At 44.2% G+C, this 22307-nt stretch overlaps 1 protein-coding gene across 1 annotated transcript in view; it reads right to left on the bottom strand.

Annotated features, from left to right (window-relative positions):
• Positions 1-22307, bottom strand: part of CNTLN (centlein) — a 540427-nt gene that overhangs the window by 63199 nt on the left and 454921 nt on the right. Inside the window, exon 29 of the mRNA XM_068234381.1 lies at positions 1954-2047. Within this exon, the coding sequence (XP_068090482.1) occupies positions 1954-2047 (94 nt within the window). The remainder of the gene's footprint in view (positions 1-1953; positions 2048-22307) is intronic.

Below are 22307 nucleotides of genomic sequence, written 5' to 3'. Positions count from 1 at the left end.
TTTAGACAGTATTTTGAGTCTGCTTTCCGGAGGTAAGTCCACCACTGCCTCCCAGCAAATTTTAAAATTTTTATTACCTTTTATCCTGCTGGCGCCTCTGTTCTCTTACGATAAAACTGTGTCCACCCCTGGTGGAGGGGTGACCTACCCCTCCTTTTTTGATCTACAGAGAGCGACATCTTACTCCTGAGTGAGGACAGGTATAATCTCCTCACCTGCATCTACAGTGGTTGCCTAAGAGGTAACCCATGTTTGTGAGTATATTCATCTCACAATTACATTTATCCACGGTTTCCAATACATACTACACTATATTGGGTTCTCTGTGTTTCTTATTGATCTTAGCTTCTAACTGTTTTGCCTGTTCTAGCCTGCCTGCCTGTTAGGTTGTTGGTTTAGTTAGCTACCAGTCTGGCCTGAGCATTGTTTGCCACTAGCCTGATCCCTGCCTGTTCTGTTAGTACAGTCCTATTCCTGCTTGTTCTGTCATGCCAGTCCTTTCCATGCCATTCCTGTCCTAGCTCTACCTACAGTATATTGTTGTTTATCTGTTTGTGTCCTGCCAGTCCATTGTCCTGTCACCATCCCAGTGTAGTCTGTACCTGTTACTACTTGTCTGCCCTGTCCACCATTCTGGTGCCTGTCAGTATAGCCCTGTCAGTACAGCCTGTCAATACATTTCTGTCATCATGGCCCCATCAGTACAGTGCATTCTGTCCCCTTTAGGCTGTTACAGCCAGGCTGCACACTCTGGTTTCAGGGCCAAGAAACAACACTATTAGGCAGAACATTTCCCCAAACAACATACTTAGGCAGTGTACCACCACAAAAGATAATTAGGTAGCATGTTACCCCCAAATAACGCCATCTTGCAGAGGGGTCCCCATGGGGCAGCACCTACAGCCAAATTAAATAAATAGGCAGTGTTCCCCGACTACAAATAAAATTAGGCAGCATGCTCACCACATCATGGTTCACTGGCACTTATAACAAAAAACAGATACACTCTTCTTCTGGCTCACTTGCGTCTTTCAGTCTTCCCGTATGCAGCAGCGACCCTCCTGCACATCAAGGCTATGCTAACTACAATGATAATGTGGTACTGCACATATCACTAAGTGTCACCTGAACCTGCTGGGCACAGCGTTTTGGAGAATCAATTTTTTTTTTGTCTCCTGAAAATTGGTAGTTGACCTATCAGTATTTAGTGCAGCAGAAGGATTGGAGCACTGTGCAGCATCTTCGGAATAGGTGCATCAAGTATTTACTCTTGCAATACCACTGGTGAAAATTACAGGTATTACTTTTGGAAATGCATTTTTTTAAAGTTTAAAAATTAATTTATTATTTCTGCTTGCCTGCAGGTTTATACCTATCCATACAGATATAAGACCTTTACACTGGTTGGTTGCCTGTTCAGAAAGTGAGGTCTTCCACCTCCTCACCATCTACTTCCTGTGAACCATGAGTCTATGTCTGCATGCCAGCATACTGTAGTGATTAACACAAGCTACCTTGTCACTTTAGTATACAATTGAATATGGAAGAGGGTAGTGAAATGGGTAACTAAGAAACCACATGTGCAATTCACATTACAACCAGATCCTGCAAGAAATAGCAGGGAATACTACTGCATGTTCTGTTTTCATGCTCTTTATCACTACCTCTTTCTTTACCTTTCATCAACACTTTCAGCCATGTTTTCTACAGTAATGTATTATGCCTTCTTCCTACTTTGAGTGCCTCACAGTCACATCTAACTAACCCACCCACCAGCGAGTTGTACTGTGCTCGTAAGCATATTTGGTGCATGAAATAGTTATTATTTACTTTTATATGCTGCATTAATTTATCATCTGAAATGCTGTTTGAATTTGTCTTGTTCAATTCTGGGTTTAGCTGGACTTTAAAGTGTACCTGAGGCAAACCTCAGGTGAAAAAGGAGATACTTACCTAAGAAGAGGGACTCCTCTGGATCCTGTAGAGCAGGGGTCCCCAAACTTTTTCGGTCAAGGGCCGGGTCAACATACTTCAGACTGCTGGGGGACTGAAACAAACATAAAATTATGTTGAAAACATTACATTGAATCATGCACGGAGAACTCCCAGCAGCAGCCGCCAAATCAGTCATGCGCGCCCAAAGCACGTCTTAGTGCACCAGACAGTGACGCACACCCAAGTGACAACCTGCTGTCCAGTTGGACAGCAGTGTCACCTGATGCAGAATTGGATTGGAAGCCAGCGAAGTATCCTCCTTTTTTTGACCCAAGGTTCGCCCCAAATACACTTTAACTGCTTGCCGACCGCATCACACTGATGGGCGTGGCCGCAGCAGCAGCCCCAGGACCGCCTAACGCAGATCAGCGTAAAGTCCTTGTGACACGGCTGTGCCCCTGGGACACTGGAGAGCGATCGGCTCTCATAGGCAGAAGCCTATGACAGACGATCGCAATGATTGGCCGGCTGTGGGGAGGGGAAATATTTAAAGTAACAAGGTTTTTTATTAAAAAAATGATAAAAATATTTATATAAACAAAAATAAACACGGGGGAGCGATCAGACCCCACCAACAGAGAGCTCTGTTGGTGGGGAGAAAGGGGTGGGGATCACTTGTGTGCTGGGTTGTGTGGCCCTGCAGCTTGGCCTTAAAGCTGCAGTGGCCTATTTTACTAAAAATGGCCTGGTCACTAGGGGGTTTAGCACTGTGGTCCTCAAGAGGTTAAGTTGCAGTTGGGTATGACTGTTCTATGTAAGAACATTTTTTTTTTTTTTACTAATTATGATTATCTTTATTGTCATCAACCTATCATCATCAGCATTGGTTTATAAAAGCTCCATAGTACAGTATTGTAGAGATCTGAAGTAAACCATGACTCAGAGTTCCCAGGCATCTTCACTATCTTCAGCAATTACATCACTTCAGTCCATGAGACCTGCTAATATGGAATTGTTTGTTGAAAACGTTTTCATCATTTTAAGCTTTTTGAAGTTCACAGGATTCACATGGTGGGAATGGTAATATTTATTCTTAAGGCATGAGTTACTTTCACAGTTAAACATGGGAACGTTGTTGCTCTCAAGCACGGCAGAACGGCAGTTATTTGCCTTCCTGATGATGCAGAGATGTGGAGTTTGCTTCCCTGTTGACGAGGTGAAGAGAGTGGAATTAAAAGTGTGAATTCCTGGTAAATTTCCATTTCACTTTGTCAAGCTTAAACATTATACTTACAGAATATGAAAATGACCAGCGCACAAGAGTACACACATTTTTGTTAGAAGGATTCTCACTGGACTTTACTAGCTGGAAGAAGAGCTTCATATTACAATATTTACAGAGAAAGCAGGACACCCAACGTTAAAGTGAGACCATTTGTTGGCTTAATCATAAAAAGAAAAATACACATTTTTTTTGGCTAAGCTAGAAGTGTCAAAACAGAAGCCTTTTGATGCATGTTAGGTAAATATTTGGGGAATGAAATGTGTTTCAATGGCTGCACACATAGTCTGCCAAATCTGCATATTTCTAACATTTTGGAAAACTTAAAGAGAAACTCAGACCAAGAATTGAACTTTATCCCAATCAGTACCCGATACCCCCTTTTACATGAGAAATCTATTCCTTTTCACAAACAGACCATCAGGGGGCACTGTATGGCTGATATTTTGGTGAAACCCCTCCCACAAGAAACTCTGAGTGAGTACTCTTGGCAGTTTCCTGTCTGTGAACCTTACTGCATTGTGGGAAATAGCTGTTTACAGCTGTTTCCAACTGCCAAAAAAAGCATGCAGCAGCTACATCACCTGCATCACCTGCCCACAGTAAAAATGTCACCATGTAATAAATGTCAGAATGTAAATCAGGGATTTAAAAGATTTTACAATGGGCAAACACTGACTAAATCATTTATACATAATTATTGTAAAAATGAAGCACTTTTTTATTGCATTACTTTCACTGGAGTTCCTCTTTAAGATAGTAATGTGGCGAGTTTAAATGTTGAAAGTAGTAAATACAAAAACACAGGAGAAGGCGAATAGGAAGTGTATGCTCTAAGCAATACCAACATACCATTATATCAATAAAATATCATATTTTTATTATAAAAACATCGGAAATCACATATAAACAAACATTTAAAAATGGCAATGGGACTCACACTGACTACACACTCAGAGCAGCACAAACAAGCAAACACATCACCGCTACACGCAGTATGTTGCTTAGAGTCTACATCGAAGATTATATTGAAGCAAACTACCATTTAGACACGTTAAACAAAAAGAGGATGTAGCATTACAATTTCCACTTTGCACTTTTAAATCAGCCATAGAGGCCCTGAAAGCCAAAGCTTGCAGAACGTTCTATGCCATCAGGAAAGAACTGTACCACCTCAAACCAGCAGTGAAGGTCTGGCTGAAAGTCTTTGACAGTGTCCTCACCCCAATCCTACTCTATGGAAGTGAAGTATGGGCCCCACCACCTACCCAGATCAATCAAAATGGGAATCTAGCCCCCCAGAAATATTCCACCTGGAATTCTGCAAACACCTCCTCCAGGTCCATCGGAGTACCTCAAACAATGCCTGCCGAGCTGGGTAGATTCCCACTACTGCTTGAGATACAGAAGAGAGTGTTGTCCTACTGGGCCCATCTACAGAGCAGCAGGCCCGACTCGCCCCACTACAAAGCCATGCTGCACAATGAAGCCCAAGAAAAGCCATGTGCCCTGAAAGAAGTTGTCAACTCTCTGCTCCCTCCAAACTCAGATCCACAAGTCCAATCAAGAGCCCAGATAAAGCACACCACAGCCAAGAGCAAAGAGGGCTATGTAGATAAATGGAGGAATGAAATAAAACAGTCACAAAAGCTAACCATATACCAGTCCCTACAGAGAGAATATAAAATAGCCCCATACCTGGAAAAGCTCCAAAACCCTCAAGAGAGGAAAATCCTGAGTGTCTACAGACTGAGTGCTCACAACCTTGAAATAGAGTCTGGAAGACCCAGACAGACATACAAACCCAGGGAGGAGAGACTATGCAAACACTGTGAGCAGAAGACCCTGGAAGACGAAAATCACTTCCTGCTGCACTGCCCCAAATATACCGCAACCAGGGAAACCTTCTTTAAGAAACTCATGGAACTATTTCCAGACTTTCACACATTAGAGGATGAGAGAAAACACTGCATTCTACTAGGAGAAGAGAAATACACAGTGACAATCGCTGCACACTATGTCACAGCATGCCACAGACTGAGAGGAGCATAAATGAACTGTAAACTCCACCCCCCCCCAAATGTCCACGAACTGCTAACTCACTGCACCCCCACCCCATCCCATGTCCCTCATTCCCCCTGCTTTGGCATTTGCAATGCCTGTATTGAAGCTTGGTCATGCCAATAAAGCCATTTTTGATTTGATTTGATAAAAGTATTGTCACAGTTCACCCATGGGACTGTACACAGTTTCAGGCATCTCTTCCCTTGTTAGTGATGATGCTCCTGGTAGTGTGTGGAGTGCAGTAAAGGCTACTTTCACTTGTAGTGCATATCATTGCGGGCCTACTCGCTGAAAAACTAAGGAGATTGGAGAGAAGAATGCTAAGAATTTACCGATTATGGACTGGTGGGATGGCGACAGAAACAAATGGAAGTGAGCTTGCAACTGCAAGCGGATGTGTACTGTATATAAACAAATATGCATAACTACACCCCTGTTGTACTAGTGAAGGTTTAACCACTTCCCGACCGCCGTATATACAATTGGCGGCCGGGAAGTGGACGCCGCAAGGACCGCCGTATTGACAATTGGCGGCGGTCCTTGTATGGGCATGGGCGGAGCGATCGCGATCCTCCGTGACGCGATCCTCCGCCTCCGCCTGGCGCCGCTCACCCGCCGCAACATCCCGCCGGCCATACGGAAGCGCCGGCGGGATGTTAACCCGACGATCGCTGCATACAAAGTGTATAATACACTTTGTAATGTTTACAAAGTGTATTATACAGGCTGCCTCCTGCCCTGGTGGTCCCAATGTCCGAGGGACCACCAGGGCAGGCTGCAGCCACCCTAGTCTGCACCAAGCACACTGATTTCCCCCCCCCCCCCGCCCCAGATCGCCCACAGCACCCATCAGACCCCCCCCTGCCCACCCCCCAGACCCCTGTTTGCACCCAATCACCCCCCTAATCACCCATCAATCACTCCCTGTCACTATCTGTCAACGCTATTTTTTTTTAATCCCCCCCCTGCCCCCCGCTCCCTCCTGATCACCCCTCCACCCCTCAGATTCTCCCCAGACCCCCCCCCCCCCTAGACCCCCCCCCCATGTACTGTATGCATCTATCCCCCCTGATCACCTGTCAATCACCTGTCCATCACCTGTCAATCACCCGTCAATCACCCCCTGTCACTGCCACCCATCAATCAGCCCCTAACCTGCCCCTTGCGGGCAATCTGATCACCCCCCCACACCAATAGATCGCCCGCAGATTCGACATCAGATCACCTCCCAAATCCATTGTTTACATCTATTCTCTCCTCTAAACACCCACTAATTACCCATCAATCACCCCCTATCACCACCTGTCACTTTTACCTATCAGATCAGACCCTAATCTGCCCCTTGCGGGCACCCAATCACCCGCCCACACGCTCAGATTGCCCTCTGACCCCCCCTTATCAATTCACCAGTGCATTAATTACATCTGTTCTTCCCTGTAATAACCCACTGATCACCTTTCAATCACCTGCCAATCACCTATCACCCATCAATCACCCCCTGTCACTGCCACCCATCAATCAGCCCCTAACCTGCCCCTTGCGGGCAATCTGATCACCCACCCACACCATTAGATCGCCCGCAAACCCGCCGTCAGATTACCTCCCAAATGTATTGTTTACATCTGTTATCTTCTCTAAACACCCACTAATTACCCATCAATCACCCATCAATCACCCCCTATCACCAACCGTCACTGTTACCTATCAGATCAGACCCTAATCTGCCCCTTGCGGGCACCCAATCACCCGCCCACACGCTCAGATTGCCCTCAGACCCCCCCCCCCCCCTTATAAATTCGCCAGTGCATTAATTACATCTGGCCTTCCCTGTAATAACCCACTGATCACCTGTCAATCACCTGCCAATCACCTATCACCCATCAATCACCCCCTGTCACTGCCACCCAACAATCAGCCCCTAACCTGCCCCTTGCGGGCAAACTGATCACCCACCCACACCAATAGATCGCCCGCAGATCCGACATCAGATCACCACCCAAGCGCAGTGTTTACATCTGTTCTCTACCCTAAACACCCACTAATTACCCATCAATCACCCCCTGTCACCACCTGTCACTGTTACCCATCAGATCAGACCCTAATCTGCCCCTTGCGGGCACCCAATCGCCCGCCTACACGCTCAGATTGCCCTCAGACCCCCCCTTATCAATTCGCCAGTGCAATATTTACATCTGTTCTCCCCTGTAATAACCCACTGATTACCTGTCAATCACCTATCAATCACCCCCTGTCACTGCCACCCATCAATCACCCCCTGTCACTGCCACCCATCAATCACCCCCTGTCACTGCCGCCCATCAATCACCCGCTGTCACTGCCACCCATCAATCAGCCCCTAACCTGCCCCTTGCGGGCAATCTGATCACCCACCCACACCAATAGATCGCCCGCAGATCCGACGTCCGATCACCTCCCAAGTGCAGTGTTTACATCTGTTCTCTACCCTAAACACCCACTAATTACCCATCAATCACCCCCTGTCACTGCTACCTATCAGATTAGACCCCTATCTGCCCCTAGGCCACTCAATCACCCGCCCACACCCTCAGAATGCCCTCAGACCCCAGCCCCCAGCCCTGATCACCTCGCCAGTGCATTGCTTGCATCTATTCCCCCCTCTAATCACACCTTGAGACACCCATCAATCACCTCCTGTCACCCCCTAGCACACCTACCCATCAGATCAGGCCCCAATTTGCCCCGTGTGGGCTCCTGATCACTCGGCCAAACCCTCAGATCCCCCTCAGACCCCCTTCCGATCACCTCCCCAGTGCATTGATTGCATCTATTTTCCCCTCTAACCACCCCCTGAGACACCCATCAATCACCTCCTGTCACCCCCCTAGCACTCCTATCCATCAGATCAGGCCCAATACAACCTGTCATCTAAAAGGCCACCCTGCTTATTACCGGTTCCACAAAATTCGCCCCCTCATAGACCACCTGTCATCAAAATTTGCAGATGCTTATACCCCTGAACAGTCATTTTGAGACATTTGGTTTCCAGACTACTCACGGTTTTGGGCCTGTAAAATGCCAGGGCGGTATAGGAACCCCACAAGTGACCCCATTTTAGAAAAAAAGACACCCCAAGGTATTCTGTTAGGTGTATGACGAGTTCATAGAAGATTTTATTTTTTGTCAAAAGTTAGCGGAAATTGATTTTTATTGTTTTTTTTTCACAAAGTGTCATTTTTCACTAACTTGTGACAAAAAATAAAATCTTCTATGAACTCGCCATACACCTAACGGAATACCTTGGGGTGTCTTCTTTCTAAAATGGGGTCACTTGTGGGGTTCCTATACTGCCCTTGCATTTTAGGGGCCCTAAACCGCGAGGAGTAGTCTAGAAAACAAATGCCTCAAAATGACCTGTGAATAGGACGTTGGGCCCCTTAGCGCACCTAGGCTGCAAAAAAGTGTCACACATGTGGTACCGCTGTACTCAGGAAAAGTAGTATAATGTGTTTTGGGGTGTATTTTTACACATACCCATGCTGGGTGGGAGAAATTTCTATGTAAATGGACAATTGTGTGTAAAAAAAATCAAACAATTGTCATTTACAGAGATATTTCTCCCACTTAGCATGGGTATGTGTAAAAATACACCCCAAAACGCATTATACTACTTCTCCTGAGTACGGAGGTACCACATGTGTGGCACTTTTTTTTACACCCTAAGTACGCTAAGGGGCCCAAAGTCCAATGAGTACCTTTAGGATTTCGCAGGTCATTTTGCGACATTTGGTTTCAAGACTACTCCTCACGGTTTAGGGCCCCTAAAATGCCAGGGCAGTATAGGAACCCCACAAATGACCCCATTCTAGAAAGAAGACACCCAAAGGTATTCCGTATGGAGTATGGTGAGTTCATAGAAGATTTTATTTTTTGTCACAAGTTAGCGGAAAATGACACTTTGTGAAAAAAAACAATTAAAATCAATTTCCGCTAACTTGTGACAAAAAAATAAAAACTTCTATGAACTCACCATACTCCTAACGGAATACCTTGGGGTGTCTTCTTTCTAAAATGGGGTCATTAGTGGGGTTCCTATACTGCCCTGGCATTTTAGGGGCCCTAAACCGTGAGGAGTAGTCTTGAAACAAAAATGACCTGTGAAATCCTAAAGGTACTCATTGGACTTTGGGCCCCTTAGTGCAGTTAGGGTGCAAAAAAGTGCCACACATGTGGTATCGCCGTACTCGGGAGAAGTAGTATAATGTGTTTTGGGGTGTATTTTTACACATACCCATGCTGGGTGGGAGAAATACTTCTGTAAATGACAATCTTTTGATTTTTTTACACACAATTGTCCATTTACAGAGGTATTTCTCCCCCCCAGCATGGGTATGTGTAAAAATACACCCCAAACGCATTTTACTACTTCTCCCGAGTATGGCGATACCACATGTGTGGCACTTTTTTGCACCCTAACTGCGCTAAAGGGCCCAAAGTCCAATGAGTACCTTTAGGATTTCACAGGTCATTTTGAGAAATTTCGTTTCAAGACTACTCCTCACGGTTTAGGGCCCCTAAAATGCCAGGGCAGTATAGGAACCCCACAAATGACCCCATTTTAGAAAGAAGACACCCCAAGGTATTCCATTAGTAGTATGGCGAGTTCATAGAAGATTTTATTTTTTGTCACAAGTTAGCGGAAATTGATTTTAATTGTGTTTATTCACAAAGTGTCATTTTCCGCTAACTTTTGACAAAAAATAAAATCTTCTATGAACTCACCATACTCCTAACGGAATACCTTGGGGTGTCTTCTTTCTAAAATGGGGTCATTTGTGGGGTTCCTATACTGCCCTGGCATTTTAGGGGCCCTAAACCGTGAGGAGTAGTCTTGAAACGAAATTTCTCAAAATGACCTGTGAAATCCTAAAGGTACTCATTGGACTTTGGGCCCTTTAGCGCAGTTAGGGTGCAAAAAAGTGCCACACATGTGGTATCGCCGTACTCAGGAGAAGTAGTATAATGTGTTTTGTGGTGTATTTTTACACATACCCATGCTGAGTGGGAGAAAGATCTCTGTAAATGGACAATTGTGTGTAAAAAAAATTAACAAATTGTCATTTACAGAGATATTTCTCCCACCCAGCATGGGTATGTGTAAAAATACACCCCAAAACACATTATACTACTTCTCCTGAGTACGGCAATACCACGTGTGGCACTTTTTTGCAGCCTAACTCCGCTAAGGGGTCCAAAGTCCAATGAGCACCTTTAGGCTTTACAGGGGTGCTTACAATTTAGCACCCCCCAAAATGTCAGGACAGTAAACACACCCCACAAATGACCCCATTTTGGAAAGTAGACCCTTCAAGGTATTCAGAGAGGGGCATGGTGAGTCCGTGGCAGATTTCATTTTTTTTTTGTCGCAAGTTAGAAGAAATGGAAACTTTTTTTTTCTCTCTCACAAAGTGTCATTTTCCACTTACTTGTGACAAAAAATGATATCTTCTATGAACTCACTATGCCTCTCAGTGAATACTTTGGGATGTCTTCTCTCCAAAATGGGGTAATTTGGGGGGTATTTATACTATCCTGGAATTCTAGCCCCTCATGAAACATGACAGGGGGTCAGAAAAGTCATAGATGCTTGAAAATGAGAAAATTCACTTTTTGCACCATAGTTTGTAAACGCTATAACTTTTACCCAAACCAATAAATATACACTGAATGGGTTTTTTTTTTATCAAAAACATGTTTGTCCACATTTTTCGCGCTGCATGTATACAGACATTTTACTTTATTTGAAAAATGTCAGCACAGAAAGTTAAAAAAATCATTTTTTTGCCAAAATTCATGTCTTTTTTGATGAATAAAATAAAAAGTAAAAATCGCAGGAGCAATCAAATAGCACCAAAAGAAAGCTTTATTAGTGACAAGAAAAGGAGCCAAAATTCATTTAGGTGGTAGGTTGTATGAGCGAGCAATAAACCGTGAAAGCTGCAGTGGTCTGAATGGAAAAAAAAGTGGCCGGTCCTTAAGGGGTAGAAAGCCCTAGGTCCTCAAGTGGTTAAAGAGAATCTGTACTCTAAAATTCTTGCAATAAAAAGCATACCATTCTATTCATTATGTTCTCCTGGGCCCCTCTGTGCTGTTTCTGCCACTCCCTGCTGCAATCCTGGCTTGTAATTGCCAGTTTTAGGCAGTGTTTACAAACAAAGGACATGGCATGTGATAGGCTGAGAGGAGCTTAGTCTGTGACTCATACAGAGCCTGCAGGGGGCGTGGAGAGGGTGTGTATAGCTTCTATCCTATTACAAGCAGAGCAGCAGATTCCTGCCTGAGTGCCTGAGCCTGACAAAGCCGTCAGAGGAAAGAAGATTAGATTATATAACAGAGATAATACAGCCACTGTGCAACTAGGAAAGGCTGCAGTAACACAGGCCACATTAGAACAGGTATAGGAACTTATAGAATAGAAGAAATAAGGCTGAAAATGTTGTTACAGAGTCTCTTTAAGGGACATATAGACACATGGAAGAAGTGGGGAAGTGATTAAGGACAGGGATGATGGTGGGATTCTTGAAGCACATGGGTACTTTGCCTTCACATACGGACTTGGCAGAGATGGGGGAGAGGATGGAAGTTAGCTGCCATGAGCAGATTTCCAGGCAGGCTGGTGACACACTGTCAGGGCCTGAAGGCTTCCTAGCATTCAGCATTGACAGGTGGCACAGAACTCTGGCCTCAAGCACTGCCAGAGGGGGTGGGCTTGGACCCTTTCCATTGAAGGTAGGGGGAAGCGGATGGTGTTGAGTATCCCACAAGGGCCACCTGGTCTTCAAACCTGCAGTAGAAGTTGTTGAGCTCCTTAGCTAGCTCAACACTTGGTGTTGCATGTTGAGGGGGGGACTTGTTGTTTGCAGCAGCATTGAGTCCTTTACAGACAGCCCGTGGGTCTTTCGAGCAGAGGTTGTGTCTCATCCTATCTACGTACACCTTTTTGGTAGCTCTCAGTTTACGATTCAGGGTGTTTTTTCCTTTCCTTGTGTTCTCCTGGGTGCAAGACTTGTGCATGCCTTCTTTGTTCCTCCACAGTTGCCATAGCTTGTTATTGAACCACAGTTTGTTGTTTGGATAGACTTTGAAGAACTTGGTTGGAATGCAGGAGTCTTCACAGAAGCTGATGTAGGAGGTGAGATTGGGCATGATTCACAAAGCTTTTTCACCTGCTTTCTTCTGTTTACACCTTATTTATGTTACTTTTTTAAACTCCCAAAGAGCAAAAAATAAAATATAATTAAGGAAAGAAAATTAATAATGAAATGATGTTAATCAGTAACAACTTACTTTGTGCTTGATTAAAGGGACTCCGAGCAGTGCAGAAACTATGGAAAGATGCACATCATTTTAAAGCTCTCTTTCTCCTCTTTCCAATGATATATAAACCGCCACCCTACGCCTTTTAGTTTTCGCTATTTTCGCGATTGAAATTGCCGAGGCCGCGATTTCGATCGCGAAAATAGAGAAAACTAAAAGGCGTAGGGTAACGATGTAGGTGTCGTCAGAAAGAGGAGAAAGAGAGCTTTAAAATGATATCCATCAAGCCATAGTTATATTGTATTACACAGGGCGACTTTTTGTCAAAGTCAGCAGCTGCATTCAGCAGAATGGAGCTGCTGACACTGGGGAAAGTGTCGTCCTGTGTAATACAATATAACTATGGCTTGATGGATATCATTTTAAAGCTCTCTTTCTCCTCTTTCTGACGACACCTAAATCGTTGCCCTACACCTTTTAGTTTTCTCTATTTTCGCGATCGAAATGGCGGTCGCGGCAATTTCAATCGCGAAAATAGCGAAAACTAAAAGACGTAGGGTGGTGGTTTATATATCATTGGAAAGAGGAGAAAGAGAGCTTTAAAATGATGTGCATATTTCCATAGTTTCTGCACTGCTCGGAGTCCCTTTAACTAAGACAAATAGCATGCCTTATCAAAGTAAGCACGCCTTATCAAAGTTAACACACCTAATCAGAGTAGCATAGCAAACTTATGCCTGCTAATTGGCAATGACGAGAGCTCCACTCGTCCTGCCCTGAGCCCCTGCGGGTTCTTAGCGCTTGCTATGCTACTCTGATAAGGCGTGTTAACTTAGATAAGGCATGCTAACTTTGATAAGGCATGCTATTTGTCTTAGTGAATCAAGTTCTTTAAATGATCATTTTGCTTGTAATGTGCTGAAAGGTTATTTTTATAAATTAGGTGATAAATAAGATATTTATGAGAAGTTTTGTTAATAAAGCCCATTGTCTGCCCATTCATCTACATTTGGCGCTTCCAGAGCCCTTCAGTGTGTGCAGTCAAGACAGGCTTGAAGTTGGATCTTGGTGTTTTTTAGGACCAGTTTTGCTGATTCCAGGTGTCTACTGTAGGTGGTGATCAGATGGGTGAGGCAATGAATGGAGGAACCTAGTGCTGCCCAGGGGACGGCCTTGTAAGCATGCTTACCGTGTAACAATGGGGCAGAGCCTGTAAAGGCTTTTGGTTAATGCTGTGGTGGTAGGGTTAATAACTCGCCTGCCCCCAGCTTGGCAGCAACCAATAAGGCTGCAGATGCCGACCCGGGGCAGGCCATGGTAATGTAGGTGGGGATGAACACAGTGCTTTTGAACACTTTCGAAAAACGGCCATAGCGGTTTTGCCAAGGGGGAGTGAAGCTTTACATGGCTAAGATTTGTGGACAAGCTGGTGAAATAGTAACCCCACCAACCGCCAATTCTGGCAGCATGATCATAGAGCACTACATTACACGTTTAACATTTTTCAATCTTGGTACTCTTTCAAGCTAGGCTTAAAGATAGTTTTAGAGCATATATAATATATATAGAATTTCATTAGTGAAGAATTATAATCATGCAGAAAAAAATAGGTGTAAAGTAACCTAAATACTGCTTACTAGGAATGTATCCCTTTTTCCTATAAAAAAAATTATTCATGCACAAAGATTGCTATCCAAGTGATCACACACATATCATTATCTCATCTCTTCTTGGCATTGACCATGTCATGTAGTTACTGATTGCCAGATGATGCCAGGTAATGCTCACTGCCAATTCAAGTAATCCTACAGCTCTCTCACAAGATGATATTTCTTGACAGCTCTTACAAATTGCACAGTGTTTACATGCCCCATGGTAACAAGATACTTCAGCATAGTCATGTTACTGCTATCATGGACACATGTAAAATAGCTGCATACCACATCTGCATTGTATGTACAGGATACACATTTTAAACGGTGTTTTAGCCATAACACCACCACAAAGGAAATTGTATCTTTCTGCTTTCATAGTTGGGAGGGGAAATAATGAACATTTTAGTGTCCTGTAAAGATTAGTAATGCTGAGTACTGAAGAATATTGCAGAGATGCTGCTTCCGATAAATTAAAGTACTCAGGTGAGAAGCATATGGTGGCTGCCATATTTATTTCCTTTTAACCACTTGAGGACCGCGGTGTTTAACCCCCCTAGTGTCAAGGCCATTTTTTACTAATTGGGCCACTGCAGCTTTAAAGGTGGCCATACACTTATAGATTTGCAGCAGATTCGACCATCAGATAGATTTCTGGCAGATGACTGTCAAGTCCAATCTGACAGGAATCTATCTGATTTCAGAATTAAATCTATTGGAAATCAATCTAAATGCATTACTGGACCATTAGATCTAATGCAACTATATTGGCCATCGATCTGCTGCCAGCAGCAGATCGACCCAGATTTTCCATCCTGTCCGATAGATCAAAACGATCGAAAATCAGACGCAAAGTGATCGAATGGGGAGTTTGATAGAATTGATTTCTGATCGATCGATTCTGTAGAATCGATCGATGGCTGAAATTGACCAGTGTATGGGCCCCTTAAAGGGAACCTTAACTGAGAGTGATATGGATGTTTCCTGTTAAACAATACCAGTTGCCTGGCAGTCCAGCTGATCTCTGTGGCTGCAATAGTGGCTGAATCACACCCTGAAACAAGCACGCAGCTAATCAAGTGTGACTTCAGTCAGAGCACCTGATCTGCATGCTTGTTCAGGGGCTGTGGCTAAACGTATTAGAGACACAGGATCAGCAGGCGATTCAGGCAACTGGTATTATTTTAAAAGGAAAAATCCATATCCCTCTCAGTTTAGGTTCCCTTTAAAGAGGAAGTCCAGTGAAAATAATGCAATAAAAAAAGTGCTTCATTTTTACAATAATTATGTATAAATGATTTAGTCAGTGTTTGCCCATTGTAAAATCTTTCCTCTCCCTGATTTACATTCTGACATTTATTACATGGTGACATTTTTACTGTGGGCAGGTTATGTAGCTGCTGCTAGCTGTTTTGGCTGTTAGAGACAGCTGTAAACAGCTAATTCCTGTCTGTGAACCTTGTTACATTGTAACAAACTGCCAAAAGTACCGCGGTCCCAGAGCTTCTTGTGGGAGGGGTTTCAGCACAAAATCAGTCATACAGAGCCCCCTGATGGTCTGTTTGTGAAAATCAATACATTTTTCATGTAAAAGGGGGTATCAGCTACTGATTGGGATAAAGTTCAATTCTTGGTTGGAGTTTCTCTTTAAAGAGACTCTGAAGCAAGTCTAAATGTACTTTTTTTAACAGGCAGTCATGTTAATCAGTATAATCCCTGCTAAACCGGTGCTATCCCGCGGCAAAATGAGGGGTCTTTACTCACCAAATCCCCTCTGTAGGCTCCGGGGAGCGATTCCTGAACAGGCAGAGTTAAGCCCTGTAGCGCGTCAATCCCCGCCTCTCCCCGGCCGTCTCTATCTGCCTTCACAGAGAGAGGTGAGGGGGAGGGGACGAGATCCGTGCGGCTATTGACGCGCATGGAGGCAGAGCTACAGCTCATAGCTCTGCCTCTATGAACAGCAAAATCCACGACCAAGAAAGTCGTGGATTTTGCTGGGGTGATTTGGGGGGTAAAGACCCCTCGTTTTGCCGCAGGATAGCAGCGTTCGGCGTTTTAGCAGTGGTTATACTGATTTACATGACTGCCTGTTAAAAAAGTAAATTTAGACTCGCTTCAGAGTCTCTTTAAGGCCTAGCTGCAGGGCCACACAACTTGGCACACAAGTGATTTCCCCCTCCCTCCTTCTCCCAACCAGCAGAGCTCTCTGTTGGTGGGGTCTGATCGCTCCCCAGTTAATTTTTGAATAAATGTAAGCATTTTTTTAAATTTATTTTATATCCCACCCTCACTTTCTCCCCTCGTCAGCCAATCAGCGTTATCGGGCTGTTATAGGCTTCAGCCTATGACAGCCGATCACTTCCCTGCCTACAGAGGGGACAGCCGTGTGCCTTAGATCGCAGCACGGTACAGGGTTATTAGACGGCGGTTTAGTGATCGCCGCTGGGAGACTGAAGACGGAGCTTCCAAGCGGAGATGCGCGTGCATCGGAAATTAAAAGCCATTCACACAAATCGGCACGGAGTGGTCCTGGGGCTGCCGCTGCGTTCGCGCCGATTGGCGTGGAGCGGTCGGCAGATAGTTAAACAATACCAGTTGCCTGATCTGCATGCTTATTCAGGGCCTATAGCTAAAAGTATTAGAAGCACATGATCGGCAGGACAGCCAGGCCATTTACATTAAAATTTGCTGGGAGGAAGCGGTGGACTTACCTCCATAAAGCAGACACGAAAGACTGTCTGAATAGTAGCAATCACATTTATTAACTAGTACCCCAAAACAGTGCAACGCGTTTCGCAGGCCCAGCCCGCTTCATCAGGCAATAAACATGGGGACAAGACAGAATTTCAGCTATAGCAGGTGTAGCGCCTCCGGTCCTCTTTATGGGGAGGATCGGGTCTGCACATGACGTCAGGACGTCGCCGACGTCATGTGCGATCCTCCCCATAGAGAAGAGCAGAGCTGTCCGGGGAGGCTGCGCCGATAGCTGGATCCAGGCTGGGTAATGTATTTAGCGGGCGATCGGGGGGATCAAAAGTAATCGGGGGGGATGACGGCAACCACTACTAGCTAGCCTAGTGCTAGCTGAAGCTATTACAGCTATGCAATCTCTTAAAGTTATACTGGGGGACCCTCGGCTGCAAACCCTCCTGAGCACCGTAACGTTCAGGAGGTTAAAGGGTGTTTTCAGAGTGGGAGTAATCAAAAGTTCTGTTTCAGTAATACACATTTCATGTCCACAATACAAAGACTACTAGGAAGTGGTTTGGTAGCAAATCCACCAGTCTCAACAGTGGACACAGAGATAGCATACTAAATTGTGGTAGCAGAGTGGTAGTGGCAGAAGTGGTAGTGATATGGTGGCTGTAAGATGTAATCCTGATGAACTTTCATGCATCAGTAGTGTCTGAATCACACATCTGAAACAATCTCATCAAGTCAGAGCACCTGATCTCAGAGATGGATTAAGATGTAATGGAGCTATAGGCAAGATAGTAAATTTGGAGCCCCCTTGTGGTACTTTTGGTAAGCTGAAGTGGAGATAGGTCAAAGAAGGTGGCAGGTGGGCCCCTCGACACCCACTAAGTCCCAAGCACCTGCCTAAGTTGCCTGGTTGATGATCCTGCTCTGTCTGATCTGCATGCTGGTTCAGAGTCTAAAGCTAAAGTATTAGAGACACAAAATCAAGGGACATCCAGGTAACTTGTTTAAAATGAAATAAATATGGCAGCCTCCATATCCCTCTCACTTTGGGTTCCCTTTAAGCCTTCAGTGCACCAGTGGCAGTGGTTTTATTTGTTGTTCAAACTACCCACATATAAATGCAGAAGCCGGCATGTGCAGTAACTGTTGAAACAAGAAACATTAAGGGCCCATTCACACTTACGCGATAAGCGGGTGCGTCCGCTAATCGCTAAAGTGCTAGTGCTATGTAACCCTATGGCAGTGTTCTCACTGCCGCGTTTGGAGCTGATCATGGGCGTTTTGCGATTAGCGCCAATTGCAAATGCATTATTTGCAGCATTTTGGAGGCAATATTGGAGTGATCGTGGTACAGTGCTTATAAAGCGCTGACTGCGATCGCTCTGGAATCGTGGAAGTGTCCATTGATTTTTACCGTGCTTATGTCTACTCAACAAGTAATCTCAGGCTTAAAGAGGAACTCCAGTGAAAATAATTTAATATAAAAAGGTGCTTAATTTTTACAATAATTATGTATACATGATTTAGTCAGAGTTTGCTCATTGTAAAATCTTTCCTCTCCCAGATTCACATTCTGACATGTATTACATGGTGACATTGTTACTGTGGGCAGATTATGTAGCTGTTCTGGCTTTAACAGACAGCTATAAACAGCCATTTCCTGTGTGTGTCATTGTTACATTGTGGCAGTTTGCCCAGAGTACCGTACGGTACCAGAGCCTCTTGTGGGAGGGGTTTCAGCACAAAATCAGTCATACAGCGCCCCCTGATGGTCTGTTTGTGAAAATCATTATATTTTTCATGTAAAAGTGGGTATCAGCTACTGATTGGGATAAAGTTCAATTCTTGGTCGGAGTTTCTCTTTAAAGATAAACATTGATAAAACCAGGGTCATAAATGTTACCTTGAGTCAGCAATCATGGAATCTAATTTAGGCAAAATAATTACCCATTTCAATAGAACTGGTTCTTCCTACTCTTTATTTCAGCATAACTACCACACACCAATTCGAAATATCACTTATCTACTAACCTCTGTCGCTGTTGGGCCAAATCAACTCTCTCAAAATGACTTTACTAACCAAAATTTTGTATTTGGTTCCTTGTCTATTAGGGTCCCTTCATATTTTTTGAGCATGATGCAGATGAAACTGCTAACATTCATTTAGAATAAGGCCAGACTACAAGTACAGAGAGAAGCTTTGTCCCAAAATAAAAAATGGGGGTTCAAAAGTGGTTCAACCTGCCCCGTCAGTTTGCCTTTTCTAAAGAGGTGAAATGCATTTGTGGATATATTTTGATATAATAGCTGCCCATCCTCAATCTTCCTAAGTTACAGTATGGCATGCCAAAGAGCATAGACCAACTTTATTGGGAAATATATATATATATATTCTGTATATAGTCTGTTTGGGGCTCAGTGTGATATTGCAAATGTATGATGTCGCCATCCAAACCTCTCTTTCCAGTCCTGAACAACCCACTTTTCCCTCTAGCACTTGAGAGTCTGGGGTCATTCTTATGGTGTTCAGAATCACATCTAGACACATTTTATAGAGTATTAGGACCCTTAGGGATCTTGATGTGATATTAACTGCGAGAATCACAGAATTCCACTGTCTGAGTGGTTCAGATATAGGCATATCAGACTCTGGACAGGGGTGTAGGGCCCGTCAGGAGCCGACAGGCTAGGAACGCGATATGCTATAGCAGCATAGAGGGCGCAATTGTGGCTGGGAACGTGAAGAATCACTCGCGTTCCCAACCTGTCGGCTTCTGACTGTGAAACAGGAAGTGGCTGCCGGCGGGGACACGAGGATCGGAGGGACACGGCGAGGGCACCAGAGAGCTGCAGGGGGCTATTGGAAGCCCCAGGTGAGTAAAAGTCCTTTTTTTCTGACTTAAGGATCAACCAGAGTTATTGACTTACACAAAGACATTGGTAAGAGGGGTGAAGGCATCCACGATTTTGTAATTTAGCTGTGATAGCGTGTAGATGCCAAGTCTGGGTTAGTGAAGGATTATGTGAGAAGAGGTGCCAGGGCATCAGAGACAGAATGGATGTCTAGGTTGCTGTAGTTTCTGCGAATATGTGAACATACTTTTGCAAGCATAGTAGTAAAAGAGGAGGAGAGAGAAAAAATTTAAGATATGGTCAGAGAGAGATAAGTAAAATCGTTCATAGAACAGAGACGAGTGAATATGAGGCCAAGCGTTTGGCCATCAGTGTGAGTTGGAGCAGTGGACCACTGAGACACGCCATAGTAAGAGGTGAGTGAAAGAAATTTGGTGGCGACAGAATTATTGGTGCTAACAGGAATATTAAAATCACCCATTATAATGGTAGGGACACTGCATTCCAAATTATTATGCACATAGTATTTAAATAATTTGTTTTTCAGTTAAACTCATGGATGGTATTGTGTCTCAGGGCTCTTTTGATCACTGAAATTAATCTCGGGCACCTCTAATAACCGATTTGCCAGGTGAGCCCAATTAAAAGAACTACTACTAAAAAGGGTGTTCCTTATTATTAAGCAGACCACCATTTCAAGCAATATGAGAAAGACAAATTATCTCTCTAATGCTGAAAAGGAATAGGCCCACACCACCACCACTTCTAGGAGTATGACTAAAGTGGATCCCCCCATAAGAGAGAGCGGCAGGTTAGACTGTGTTAGAGGGAGTCAAGTTTCAGTGAGCCGAAAGAATATGAAGGCATTGGAAGTGAAAAGATCATGGATAAAGGAGAGCTAATAAGACTGAGCACACATTCCAGAGAGCAGCAGAGAGAGATGGGGGAGAAGTGGAATATTAATAAGGTTATGGCAGTTGGGAGGTGATTGTGGTTTGCTGTTAGCAGTGTGATTAGCGGAGGGGAGTGAGAAGGGGGGGGGGGGGTGTAGGAGAAGAGAGGGTTCAGGGTTTGGTGAACTGCCTAATGCAGCAAGGAGGAGGAGGCAAAGAGAGTGAAGCAAAGGGTGGTATTTAGATTTATGTTTAGAAACAACCTGAGAAGTAGAATGAGAAGCAAGCTGCGGATAGGATAAAAGAGAGGTTGTAAATGTAAAGTTTATAGTTGACAGCAGGTGGATGTAGTATGTTTAGAGATTTGAGAATAGCCGAGGAAAGCAGGCTGATAATAAAAACCAGGTAAAATATTGGTGCACTGACCGTGTGTCCGATAGGCAGAGTGTCACAAGTGTAAGCTTGTGCTTAACACGCCTTGTGCCTGAGCACCAGGCAGCAAAGTAGTCCGCCACCCACTAGGGGTAACGGCCCATCATCCCTTGCGGGGTGTGCTGGTGAAGACCCGTGCTCGCTTAGACCCCATGCTTTGGGGCTGCTCCCCCCTTGATACCAGTGATGGGATCAACAGAACCCTGACAACTCTGGTACAGTTCTGGTCTAATTTTGGTCGATATCTTTGTACTTTAAGGGTCGATGCATAATCGACTGAGGTTTAATGAATGTAATATCTCAGTTTTATATACAAACAAATGGAACTGTCTGCATAGATTAGCTTTGTTCCCAGTACTTATGCACAATGCAATATTAGAATAAGACTATTTGGAGATCATTTGAGAAGGTGACATGCTAATTTAGGTGATTTTCTAAATGTACTACATCTGACCTACTATCAAATGTAAAAGCTGGTCTCCTTGATTAAGCCTAGTCGGCTCTAGATATCTACAAGGTGGCTACCATGACAGATTTGGAGGTTTCTTGAAACAATTTCGGTACAGCTCATCTGCATGGCCCCATGGTAAGCAAAGTCTGGAATCTAGATGCTAAAACTGTTCTGCAACTTATAGTTTCCCACCTGTATTGGAGGACTTGGATAGATCTGGCCCACAAACATGTTCATCTAGGCTGTAAAAAGTCCCAACAGTGGGCCCCTCTGTAGGCAATTGACATCCTTTTACTAAAGTATAAAGTTATTGTGACTTTTGCACCATTCTCCATTCAACTGCCCTCTTTAAAAGCCTCGTGCTTATGTTGTTTATTTAACTGCAAAATCGACTTTGCTTGTTGTTTCCACCCACTTATAGCCATTGCTGATGCTACAGCTTTGTTCTCCTTCCTTATTCCCTGTGATGTGCGCCCCATGCTCATATGATGTCCTTATCACTCCATTGCACGGTTGCAGAGGCTTAGCCAGATGTGTCCACACATCCTGCTAGTCCCTGCTACTTCTAATGTGATTTGCACAATGATCTACAGAGGTGAGATTGGTCTGAAGGGGTGCAATAAGCAGAACAGGAAGAGGTGAAAGAAAGAAAAAAAAAAAAGCTACATGGGGATCTCAGCAAAGTGGTCCCACATCAACTTTACTACTGAAAAAAGTGACTTTTCACTTGTAGGCCACTGGTGGTA

Source organism: Hyperolius riggenbachi, chromosome 1 (genome assembly GCF_040937935.1).
Source record: "Hyperolius riggenbachi isolate aHypRig1 chromosome 1, aHypRig1.pri, whole genome shotgun sequence".
NCBI lineage: Eukaryota > Metazoa > Chordata > Amphibia > Anura > Hyperoliidae > Hyperolius > Hyperolius riggenbachi.
The sequence above is the reverse complement of the archived record's forward strand: the minus strand, read 5'-3'. Positions and strand labels throughout refer to the sequence as shown.